Source organism: Meles meles, chromosome 19 (genome assembly GCF_922984935.1).
Source record: "Meles meles chromosome 19, mMelMel3.1 paternal haplotype, whole genome shotgun sequence".
Classification (NCBI taxonomy): Eukaryota; Metazoa; Chordata; class Mammalia; order Carnivora; family Mustelidae; genus Meles; species Meles meles.
The window spans coordinates 29,956,441-29,969,378 of record NC_060084.1 but is presented as its reverse complement, the minus strand read 5'-3'; the positions used below and the strand labels follow the sequence as shown (position 1 = coordinate 29,969,378).

At 39.1% G+C, this 12,938-nt stretch overlaps 1 protein-coding gene across 9 annotated transcripts in view; it reads left to right on the top strand.

Annotated features, from left to right (window-relative positions):
* CHD9 (chromodomain helicase DNA binding protein 9) overlaps positions 1-6,624 on the top strand; it is a 223,333-nt gene extending 216,709 nt beyond the window's left edge. For all 9 annotated transcript variants that reach the window (XM_045987027.1, XM_045987030.1, XM_045987031.1 and 6 more), the window contains one exon: positions 1,138-6,624. In XM_045987027.1, the coding sequence (XP_045842983.1) occupies positions 1,138-2,025 (888 nt within the window). In that variant the 3' untranslated portion in view covers positions 2,026-6,624. The remainder of the gene's footprint in view (positions 1-1,137) is intronic.
* The last annotated feature ends 6,314 nt before the right edge of the window (positions 6,625-12,938 follow it).

The window sequence follows — 12,938 nt, the reverse complement described above, 5'->3', positions numbered from 1 at the left end:
GGACAGGTCTATACTGTGCTCTCCACAAGTGCAGCTGCCATCTGTCACCGCACAACACTGTCACAACTTCACTGATGTTATTCCCTGTGCTTTTTATTCCTGTGACTCGGGGTGCCTGGGTGGCTCCATCAGTTAAGCAGCCAAGTCTTGATTTTTGGCTCAGGTCATGATTCCAGGGTCATGGGATCAAGCCCCACTTCAGGCTCTGCGCTGGATGTGGAGCCTGCTTAGGATTCTCCCTCTCCCTTTATTCCGCCCCCCCTTTAATTAATTAATTAACTTAAAAAATTACCCCCTAACTTATGCATTCCATAACTGGAGCCTGTGTCTTCTCCCCTTCACCCATTGTGCCCATCTCCCCACTCTGGTTTGGGATTTTGAAGATTAAGTTTGGAAAAAATAGGAAATATCTTTATTTTCATAGATTACATATTAAGATGGTACTATTTTGGTTTAATTATGTTAGGCTATATTACTAAAATTAATGTCACCTGTTTCTATTTTACCTTTTTTAATGCAGTTGCTAGAAAATTTAAAGTTACATATGTGGCTTACGTTATATTTCTGTTGGAGCCTGCCAGCCTAGAGGTTCTACAACTCCTACCACTTTTAGGAGTTCTGAGCCCAGAAAGTCATGGGAGAATCACTCGACTCTCTTTTCCAGCATGGTGCTATCTCCCTCCCTTACTCCCAAAGTGACAAAGATTCACATGAAGCATCTCATTGTAATCTTAACCTTTCACTTACTTCCCCTGTTCTTTCCTTATTGTTCTTCTAGCTTGGACGAGGGGCACTTCCGTAGTCTTTTAGAGTAATTGATGATGTGAAACTGTGAGGGTGCGGAAGTAACCTCATGAGAAAATGTCTTTGGACCTTCTGTTCCCTAGAACTCTTCTACATACGTACGCCTCACCGTGTGGGAGAAAGCTAGAGCCTCTTCTGCTTTCTTACCCTGTGAGAAAATGAGAAACGGAGGAACTATTTCACACCCTCCTTACTATCTGAAATGAGGCTCTCTCTTTCATAATTGATTATGTTCTTTCAGTACAGACTCAGTCTATGAATAATTACCAATTTTAATGTGATCGCTATTGATTGCATTCTAATGTAGCTGTTGTTACTGATTTTTTTCCCCAGGGATTTCTTCCAGAGAGTATGTTTGAGCGTATTCTCACCGGTCCTGTTGTGAGAGAAGAAGTCAGCAGGCGTGGGCGACGGCCCAAAAGTGGAATTGCCAAGGCCACAGCGGCGGCAGCGGCAGCAACTGCCACCAGTGTGTCAGGCAATCCTTTGTTAGCCAATGGATTACTTCCAGGTGTGGATCTCAGCACCCTTCAGGCCTTACAACAAAACCTACAAAACTTGCAGTCTCTGCAAGTAACCGCGGGGCTGATGGGAGTGCCCTCCGGTCTTTCTTCTGGAGGAGAAGCTAAAAACGTGGCCGCCATGTTCCCCATGCTGCTGTCGGGAATGACTGGCTTACCAAATCTGCTGGGCATGGGGGGGCTCCTGACAAAGCCTACTGAATCTGGAACCGAAGAGAAAAAGGGAAATGACTCGAAGGAGCTAGAAGGAAAAAAAGAAAGGACAGAGAGTCAAAATTCAGAGAACGGGGGAGAAAACTCCGTGTCAGGTTCTCCTTCCACGTCCTCCACTGCTGCATTAAGTGCAGCTGCAGCCGCCAACCCGCTAGCTCTTAACCCACTACTGCTGTCTAATATCCTCTACCCAGGGATGCTGCTCACTCCAGGCCTTAATCTCCACATGCCAACTTCGACCCAGTCCAATACTTTCGACGTACAGAAAAACAGAAACAGTGACTTGGGCTCGTCTGAGTCCCAGGAAGTAAAGGAGGAAGAGTCCAGAGGTAGAGACCAGGAGGACAAAGGGGGAACTGAGGCAAGTCCTCTCAACGAGAACAGCACAGACGAGGGCGAGGGTTCAGAGAAAGCTGATGCTTCGTCTGGATCTGACAGTACGTCGTCGTCGTCGTCTGAGGATTCAGATTCGAGTAACGAAGACTGACTCCCAGACTGCACTTAAATTATGAACTGATTTTGGATTTTTTTTTCTTTAATTATGAATTGTAAATACCCCAGTGTTGAGTGCATCAATAACTTACTGACCGAACATTTCAGTTATTTGTTTAGAAGTGCAAACTGCTTTCAGAGACGTTTTGCATGTACTCTTTCTTAAGATCCGTATAAGTTTCTGAACTCGTATGTACTATCAAATACATAAAGGTGTAAAATTACAACAAAAAGGCATTATAATTTTGTTGGGGGTTAATTTTATGAAAATTATGCTCCATGAGAGCTGTATATTTAATATATTTGCAGAGAACACAGCATACTTGATGCATATTTACTGATTTAATTTGAATATAGTTTTACAGCCTCCTTGACACCTATAATTTACAGATCAAAACTCAGCAATAATTTGGGCAGCTAATGAATGTCATGAAAGCTGTAGAGTCTACATCACCATCCACTGCTTTAATTCCATGAAAACGCTCTCGTGTTGTGATGCACTGCTGACGTTTCCAATTCAGGTACAAGTGTGTTTTAAAGAAGAAATAAGTTTCCCAATCAGCCAATTGAACTGGCTACCTGTTACCTCAGCTGAGTTAGTTTAGGAAGTTTACATTCGTTTCTAATTCTCTACTTGTTTTCAGGGGTTTTTTAAACGCATCCTCTATATCATGTTGATCTGGCAAGAAATCTGACTTGCTTCCGGCTGAGCTTAACTCTGATATCAGTAAAATTAAGTCCTACAAGAGTCCTGTGTCATGGGACTTTGGCGCCCTCTAGACATACTTAGTTTTACTTTTTCAAAGTTTGGCCTCCTCTAAAGAAATCCTTCTGTCTCTGATGAGTAATGTCTGTTTCCAGGGTTCAGAAAAGGCAAACTCATGAAATACCACTGAGAAGATCTTTCCACACAGCATACTTCATGTAAAAGAAACCGTTGGTTTGCTTTATTCGTGTAGATTTCTCTTTGTGTTTTATGTCATGGAACTGTTCCAACATGAACAGGTCTTAGTGATAAAGTAATATGCAGAATAGTCTAAATTCTTTTTTTTTTAGTTGCTAGGTATAAGCAGACTAAATGTTGCCCAGAATCAGTGTTGGGTTATCAGTTTATATTAAATATACTGAGTTGGCCCATTTTGAATATGCACTTTGAATGATCTCAAAAAAATTATACAAGTTATACCTGTAAACCACAAAAATGAAGCCCAAGGCTTCTGATCAATTTCTTAGAACCCTTTATCATGTAAAATTTGTCCGATATTTGATTTGTGATACAGTTTCTCCTACTAAAGCTGCTATTAATTCCGACAAGATGGAGAGGTCCAGGATCACCTTCGTGTACATTAAAAACAATTAGAACTGAATTGGACATAAAATACCATTTACATCCTAAGGAGAGAAAGATGTTAGCATTTTTCTGATACTTGGATAAGTCAGTGATAAAGTTTGCGAGGGGCTAAATTTAGGGGAAAAGTACCCCACTTATCTCCCACAGAAAAAAATAACTCAGTACGTTTTGATAGAACTTTGTTGTTTCGTCATAAATCCAGCAATTATATTGGATTTTCCCAGATCTTTACCAGTAAATTATGTTTCTGTATGTAAGATAACCAATCCCTCATTAGAGAGACAGTGTTACATGTATTTACAAAATCATTTAAGTTCCATTGAGATTGTATTGATTTTTGTATTTTTCCCAAAATAGTACTTTGAATTGATAGTTCTTTATGCAATGTCTTAGCAATAGTCACTGTAATGCCCACCCAGGAGAAGTGGGTAGTAATTCTTCATCATGAAAATGATATATTACATATTTAGTACCTTCCCTTTGCAGTATTGCACTTTTGTTTAACTAGAACACACCTATGAGATAGCCAAAGTTTTTCAAACACAGTTAACTTAGTTTGCTGGTGGGGTATTTCAGCACCATCCATACTTCCCTCTTTCCCTCTAGTTCTATCCACATAATCTTCATTCCTTTCTTTCCCCAATTAAAAAAAAAAAAGGAAAAAAAAGCCCTAGATCTTGTCACTAAAAAGCTAATTTATATCAAATTTATGAGATAAAGTATTTTCCTAATTATGATCAGACGAATTTGGTTAACATCTTAGTGATTCTCTTTCTACATAATAAGGCAATTGCAGTTTTCAAAGCATTAAGGCTAATTAATACTAACGTTAAACTTTCTCTCGGGTTTCAAGACACTTCTATTTAGTATTGATTGGGGAAAAGTTGTCCACCTGTCAGCTTAAAAAAAATGCAAATATGGTTGTGTAAAGATAAGGGTTATAAGGAAAAAAAATCAGTAGAATTACATAATACTAAAGTTGCAGTTAAAAGGATATCCAAGTATGTGTTGGTAGTTACTAAAAGAATTATAGCTGTTATTGCCTTGTATTTATAGCCCTTGTTTCAGGTTTCATGATTCAAGTCTTAGTCCAATTCTTCTTTTGGACTTTTGCAATATTTACCAGTTGTGTTTTGTGTAGTCTGAATTTGCTTTCTGTAGTTGAGCAAACGTCTTAAAAAGTCATTTGTAATTTATTAAATTACTTTCTATGATGTTCTATAGAGCAAATGGAAGTTTAATTATTTTTTATTAAACATATTCTTTGACTACCCATGATGTCAGCCTCTGTACATGACAATACTCCTTTTTTTAATTGACTTTTATCTATAATTTATCTTAATCCAGTTGTGAAAGAAACCCTAGTCCTAAATCTCCAAAAGGAAAGTTATACCTTGGAAGAATTTTTAAAAGACAGAAGCTAGCTATAGTTATATCCACTGTATCATTATTTCCTTTAGTTTTCTTCCCCTGACCTTTAAAAATGTCCAGAAAGACTCAAGAGATGTACCAAAGCTCATTTTGGATATCAGTAATTATTTTTACCCTTGGTCTTAAGTGTCTTTCCTAATTCATCACTATTGTTTTTAGCGTTTTTGTAAACATGAAAGAAATTTAGTTTTCCCCTAATTAGAAAAGGAGAACAGTAGAGTCTCGTCATACACTCATTTAACTTGGAACCCATTTACCTGTACTTCTATGCTTAGAAAACCTTTTTTTCCCCTTTTTTGTACAATGTAGCATATAAACACAAATCAATTACTTAGTCTAGTGCTCACCCAGAGGAACAGTAATCTGTACCAGTGCTAGAGGAAGATTCAGCTATATTAGATGTTTCTGAAAGAACATATACTATGTACAAAATGATGGATTCTGTGTTTCGTGAGCTGTAGGAGGGAGAGTCGTTTTCGACTACAAGTAATGTTCATCTTATACAACAAATTTAGAATTTAGTCTCTATGTAAATACAACTCCAGTACATAAGCTTTTTATTTTAAAATGCAGAAAAGCACAAAGAAAAAATATTTAAATCATCATACACCCACCCTGAGATCAGTACTGTTCAGATAGATACCCAATGTTTTTGTATGTATGTTATATACAAGTAGTGGGTTGAGTCATGTCATCCAAAAATCTATGTCAACCCAGAATCTCCGAATGTGACCTCAATTGGAAATAGGGTCTTGGCAGCTGTGATTAGTTAAGACGCAGTCATACTAGGTGAGGGTGGGCCCTAGATCCGGTGACTGGTCCCCGATAAGAAGAGGAGAGGACACCCAGCCAAGGGGAAAAAGGACATGAGCCAACAAGCAGAGATTGGAGTGATAAAGATGTAGCCGAGGAACACCAAGGATTGTCAGCAACCACCTAGAAACTAGGACAGCAGCGTGGAACAGATGCCCCTTCAGAACCTGTAGAAGGAAGCAACCCGGCCGACACCTGGATTTTGGACTTCCAGCCTAAATTGTGGGAAAATAAATTTCTGTTATTTTAAGCCACCCTGTTTGTGATGATTTGTTATGGTAGCCCTAGGAAATGTACACAACACGTTTCCATATTAAAGCAGTATTATATGGGACATAATATTTACTGTTCTGACCTTAATATGCTGACCCATGTCAATAAGCACCCTGTGTTGTGATGTTTACTACATAGTATTGTCGCCTACATATGTAATTTATTTAACCATGTACTTAAAAATGGACATTGGAGTTTAAATAAGAATCTTTTGTGTCCATCCCGAGGACTTCCTTAATCCCTAGAAGTGAAACAACTTCCTCAGTTTTTCAGGATTTTGATTTGCGTCGCCAGGTTTACAACGATGCCATGCGTAGCCGTTTATACTACCCCGGCAGCATACATTTTGTGCATGCTCACCCCAAAATCTTACCAATACTGTGTATTGTCTTTTGAAGTAATCTTTGCCAAATTAATAGGCAAAAATACCATCTTGATGAATTCTTATTCTTTTTTCTTACTAAAAAATAAGACCTACATATTCTAGAAAACAGGGAGGCGGCGGGGGTGGGGGTTGAGGAGTGGAGAAGCACAAAGTCAACCAAAACCCCCATGATGTTGAATGCTCAGAGATAACTGTCAACCTTTGGGTCATTTTTCTTTGCATATACATATTATGTATTATTTTGATAAGAATGGAGTTATACTGTACATACATTTTGTAACTTCTCTCTCATTTATTATATCATGATAATATCCCCATGTCATTAAAAATCTTCCACAGCATTTTTAAGGACTTTCTTATTCCACTATATATATGCAACATAATCTGTTTAATGCCCAATTATTGAACATTTAGAAATTTTTCAGTTTGGGGCTAAATAATGATATGTCTGTAATTAAGTCTCTTCATACACTTAGGGTTTTTTCATTAAAAGAAATACCTAGCCGTGAAATAGTTATGTTTGAATTTAAGACCAGTTGGATTGTACTATTTTCTACCCCAACGGCAGAGCATAAAACTATTTCCTTCCCTGTGTCTCTTAAGCACCCTTGGGCATTAGAACATTTTTTTAATCTTTGTCAATTTGACAGACCAAAAAGATTCTTGTTTTAGTTTACATTTCTTTGATTATTAGTAATATAAAATCTTTCGTATCTCTTCATAAGGCCGTTTATATTCTGTATATTAATTGTTCATGTTCTCTGTGCGATATCTGTTATATAAGAGGTAAATATTTTTCCCAATTTGCCTGTGAATTTTGCTTTTTTTATAATGTGCAAGTCTTAACATTTTTATGTGGTCAGTTTGATACTCCATTTTTTCCACATTTAAGTTCTTGATGTTTTTCCACAGAAAAATCTTTTTACCCCCAAATTCTATACATGTTTACTTTTTTTTTTTAAATATTTAGTGCTTTTGTTGACTTGGAATTTATTTTGGTAACATACATATGGTATAAGATAAGAATCCTAATTTGAATTTATTAATAATTGTGCAGTATCCCAGCATTATTTAATATATAATGTCTCCACTGATTTGACATGCCTTCACTGATCATAATTGAATAATTCATGGATGTATATGTGAATTATTTAGATATATATGAATGATTTAAGTCACATAAATATGCATGATGTATCTATGATATATCATGTAAACAGTAAACATAAAACTGGAGAGGCTATACTAATAAAAGATTAGCTTAAAAACAAACAAGTGTTGCTAGAAATTAATGAGAACATTTTATATGGTTATAAAGGTCATTCTATCAGGAAAATATAACACTTACATAGGTACCTACCACAGAGTAACAAAACACAAGCAGCAAAAACTACCAAAATTGAAACTCAATGACAATGCTTGGAGACTTCAAAATCTCACTTTAAATAATGGATAGAACAAGTAGGCAAATGGCCAACAAGAAAACAGAAGCCCAAGCAACACTATAAACCAACTGGCCCTAAGAAGCATTTGTTGAACACACCACCAAATAATAGCAAAAAAAAAAAAAAAAATCTTCTAGGACACACAAGACCATTCTCCAGAATAGATGAAACAAGTATCCAATTTTAAAAGATTTATCCATACTAAGTATATTCTCCAGCCACAATGGAATGAAATGTGAAATCAGTTACAAAGCATGGATTTTCACAAATACATGGAAATGAAACAACACATTCATTAATAACCCGAGTCCTAGCAATCTCGAAGTTAGAAAATAATTTGAGATGAATGAAAACAAATACACAACGTACCAAAACATACAACACGTAGCCAAGACAGTGCATGAAAGGAAATGTATAAGTGTAAACATCTACATCAAGAAAAAAATATTTTTGCGGGGAGCCTGGGTGGCTCAGTCAGTTAAGTGTCTGCCTTCAGCTCGGGTCATGATCTCAATGTCCTGGGATCGAGCCCACATCGGGCTCCCTACTTGGTGGGAAGCCTGCTTCTCCCTCTCCCCTCCCCCTGCTTGTGTTCCCTTTCTCGCATGTCTTGTCTGTCATATAAATAAGTAAAGTCATCAAAAAAAATTTTTTTCGAATTGATGTAGCTTTCTTCCTTAAGAAACTAGGAAAAGATAGAATTAAACCCAAAGCGAGAAGTTAGGAAATAAAGATTTGAGGAATGAAATGGAAAGTAAAGAAAATTTATAAAACCAAAAGGAAGAGCTTCCAAAAAAAAAAAAAAAACCAACCAAATTGAAAACCCTTCAGCTAGACTTATCGGTAAAAAAAAAAAAGGAGCTTCAAATTACTAGATTCGAAAATGAAAAGGGACACTCCTACCATCCTTACAGAAATAAAAAGGATCATATGGAACCTTGTGAATAATTGTATGCCAATAAGTGAGATAAAACTAGATGAAATGGAAAATTCTGAGGCACAAACTAGTGACACTGAATCAAGAAAAAAATGGAGACTGTAACAAAATAAAGAGTATAATAAAGTACTGAGATTAAACTACTAACAGCAACAAAAAACATGATAAAATCCCTGGATGAGGAGACTTCACTGAGGGGAGAAGAAAAAAGAGCACCTTTTCCTCATTAGTTTTATGAGGCCAGTATTATCCTGAGACCAAAGCCAAAGACACTACAAGGAAACTGCCGATGGATAGACCTTTACGACTATAAAATGCAAGAATTTTCAACAAATTGCTAGCAAACTGAATCTGGCAACATATGAAAAGCATTATACACCCTGACCAAGTTGGTTTATCCCAGGATTGCAAAATTGCTTCAACAGACAAGAAGCAACTGATGTACTATTAACAGAGAAAGGCGGGTGGGACCACATAATTATTGCAATAGATGCAAAAGAGAAACATTTCAATGGGATGCGGGTGTGGCGCTGGGGTCAATGGGGGATGGGCGTTAAGGAGGGCACTTGTAAGGGGTACTGGGTGTTGTATGCAAGTGATGAATCACCAAATTCGACCTCTGGAACTAATAATACACTATAAGTTAACACATGAATGTAAATAAAACCTAAAAAGAAAAGTTTTGATTTAAAAAAAAAAATTCATAGATTCAACACTGTTTCGTGATTTAAAAACAAAAACGGTAGGGACAGGAGAGAAATTCCTCAAGCTGATAAAGGGCATCTATAAAATACCCATAACTAACATCATACTTAATAAAGACTGATTTTTTTTTCAAGAGAGAGAGTAAATGGGCGGGGGGGTGCCCACAAGAAGAGGAAGAGAGAGAATCTCCAGCGGGTTCCACTCGCAGAGCCGCATTCAGGGCTTGATCTCAGGACCCTGAAATCAAAACCTGAGCCACAAATCAAGAGTCAGTCGCTTAACCTGCTGAACCACCAGGTGCCCTAACAACTGAGTATCTTCTAAGTCAAGACCAGACCAGGGTGTCCACTCCTGGCACTTTCATCGAACCTTGTTGTGGAGGTTCTAATCAGGGCAATAAGTCAAGAAAAGGAGAAAAAAGCATCCAGGCTGGAAGCAAGAAGGAAAACTCTCTATATGCAGACAGCATGGTCTTGTAAATAGAAAATCCTAAGAAATTCACTAAAAAACAAGCAGCCATTAGGACTAATAAACAATTTCAGCAAGGCTGCAGGATACAAGTTCAATATAGAAAAATCAATTGGATTTCTGTACACAGACAAAAATAATCAGTAAATGAAACTAAGAAAATGAATTTATGATAGCATAAAAAAGAAATACTCGGAATAAGTTTAACAGAAGAAGTGCAAAACCTGTGTACTGGAAACTACAAAACATCGTTGCAAGAAATTACAGAGGAACTGGGGTGCCTGGGTGGCTCAGTGGGTTAAAGCCTCTGCCTTCAGCTCAGGTCATGATCCTGGGGTCCTGGGATCGAGCCCCGCATCAGGCTCTCTGCCTGTCAGGGAGCCTGCTTCCTCCTCTCTCTCTGCCTGCCTCTCTGCCTACTTGTGATCTCTGTCTGTCAAATAAATAAATGAAATCTTTAATTTTTTTTTTTTTAAGATTTTATTTATTTATTTGACAGACAGAGATCACAAGTAGACAGGAAGGCAGGCAGAGAGAGGAGGAAGCAGGCTCCACGCTGAGCAGAGCCCAATGTGAGGCTCGATCCCAGGACCCCGGGACCACGACCCGAGCTGAAGGCAGAGGCCTCAACCCACTGAGCCACCCAGGCGCCCCAATAAATGAAATCTTTAAAAAAAAAAAAAAGAGATGTTGGCTACTATCGTAGTCACTAACAACAACAACAAAAAAGAAATGCGAGGATGAAGAGGCAAAATAATTCTTTTTTTTTTAAATATTTTTTTAGGGACTCCTGGGTGGCTCAGTCGGTTAAGCCGCTGCCTTCAACTCGGGTCATGACTCCAGGGTGCTGGGTTGGAGTCCCACATTGGGCTCCTTGCTCAGCAGGGAGCCTGCTTCTCTCTCAGCCTCTGCCTGCTTGTGCACTCCCTCGCTCTCTCTCTCTCTCTCTCTGACAAATAAATAAATAAATAAAATCTTTAAAAAACATATTTTTAAAAATTTATTTGAGACAGAGAGGGAGAGAGAACAAGCAGCAGGGAGAGCAGAGGGAGAGGGACAAGCAGACACCCACTGAACAGGGAGCCCAACTCAAGGCTTGATTCTGGGATCATGACTTGAACCGAAGGCAGACGTTTAACCAATCAAGCCACCTAGGAGCCCCCAAACGATTCTTTTTTTAAGTACAAAGTTGAAGGACTCATATTTCCTAATTTCAAAACTTCAAGGTGGTGTGGCATAGAAGTTGGGATAGGAATAAGGATCAATGGAACGGAAGTGAGAATTTAGAAACAAACCCTTCCACTTAAGGTCACCTGGTTTTTCAAAAGGGTGCAAAGACAATTCAGCGGGGGACAGGACATTCAGAACAACTATTTCTCTGCATACAAAAGAATAATGTTACACCCTTTCACTACACCACACCCAAAAAGTAACTCAGAATAGATACAGACCTAAATGCAAGAGAGAAAAACTCTCAGAAGAAAACACCGGGGGCGCCTGGGTGGCTCAGTGGGTTAAGCCACTGCCTTCGGCTCAGGTCGTGATCTCAGGGTCCTGGGATCGAGTCCCACATCGGGCTCTCTGCTCAGCGGCGAACCTGCTTCCCTCTCTCTCTGCCTGCCTCTCTGCCTACTTGTGATCTCTCTATGTCGAATAAATAAATAAAATCTTAAAAAAAAAAAAAAAGAAAGAAAACACCGGGACAAATCCTTGTGATCGTAGGTTAGGCCAAAACGTGAAGAGAAAATAAACACACTGGACTTTATCCAGATGAGAATCCAGTTCTTCAGAGTGTCCCTTCAGGAAAGTGAAAAGACAACCCGCGGGACTGGGGGAAATATTGCAAATCATGTCGCTGATGAAGACCTTGTATCAGAAAATAGGAAGAACTCTTACGACCCAGCAATGGACACAAAGACCTAGTTGTGAGGGGCGCCTGGGTGGCTCAGTGGGTTAAAGTCTGCCTTCAGCTCGGGTCATGATCCCAGGGTCCTGGGATTGAGCCCCACATCAGGCTCTCTGCTCTGTGGGGAGCCTGCTTCTTCCTCTCTCTCTCTCTGCCTGCCTCTCTGCCTACTTGTGATCTCTGTCTGTCAAATAAATAAATAAATAAAATCTTTAAAAAAAAAAAAAAAACTAGTTGTGAAATGGGCAAAAGATGTGAACAGACGTTTCTCTAAGGAAGACATACATATGGCTAATAAACACCTGAGAAGATGTTCGGTATTATTATCTATCAGATAAATGCCAATCAGAATTAAAAAGAGCTAGAACCTCATGCCCCTTAGGATGGGCAGAATCAAAAAGACAGGCGGTAAGTATCAGCAACGATGTGGAGAAGTGTGAACCCTCATACGGTGCTGGAGAGAATGTCAGTGGTTCGACAGTTTTGGAACACGGTCTTGCAATCCCTGGTGGTATTGCCGTACGACTCAGCGATTCTATTCTTTTTTTTTTTTTTTAAGATTTTATTTATTGGGGCACCTGGGTGGCTCAGTGGGCTAAGCCTCTACCTTCGGCTCAGGTCATGATCTCAGGGCCCTGGGACTGAGCCCTGCGTAGGGCTCTCTGCTCCGCAGGGAGCCTGCTTCCTTCTCTCTCTGCCTGCCTCTCTGCCTACTTGTGATCTCTGTCTGTCAAATAAACAAATAAAATCTTAAAAAAAAAGATTTTTTTTAAAAAAGTCATATATATTTTTAAAGATTTCATTCATTTATTTGACAGAGAGAGATCACAAGTAGGCAGAGAGGCAGGCACAGAGAGAGGAGGAAGCAGGCTCCCCGCGGAGCAGAGAGCCCGATGCGGGGCTCGATCCCAGGACCCTGAGATCATGACCTGAGCCGAAGGCAGTGGCTTAACCCACTGAGCCACCCAGGCGCCCCTTGTTTTTGTTTTTGTTTTTATAAAATGATGCTAATATGCCAAGAACAGATTTTAGGTTGTTGCTTAAATATGAATATACTAAAAACTATTGACTTGAAGGGCCTGGGTGGCTCTGTGGTAAAGCATCTGCCAGGATCCTGGGATCAGCCCCGCATGGGACTCCCTGCTTGGCAGGAAGCCTACTTCTCCCTCTCCCACTCCCCCTGCTTGTGTTCCC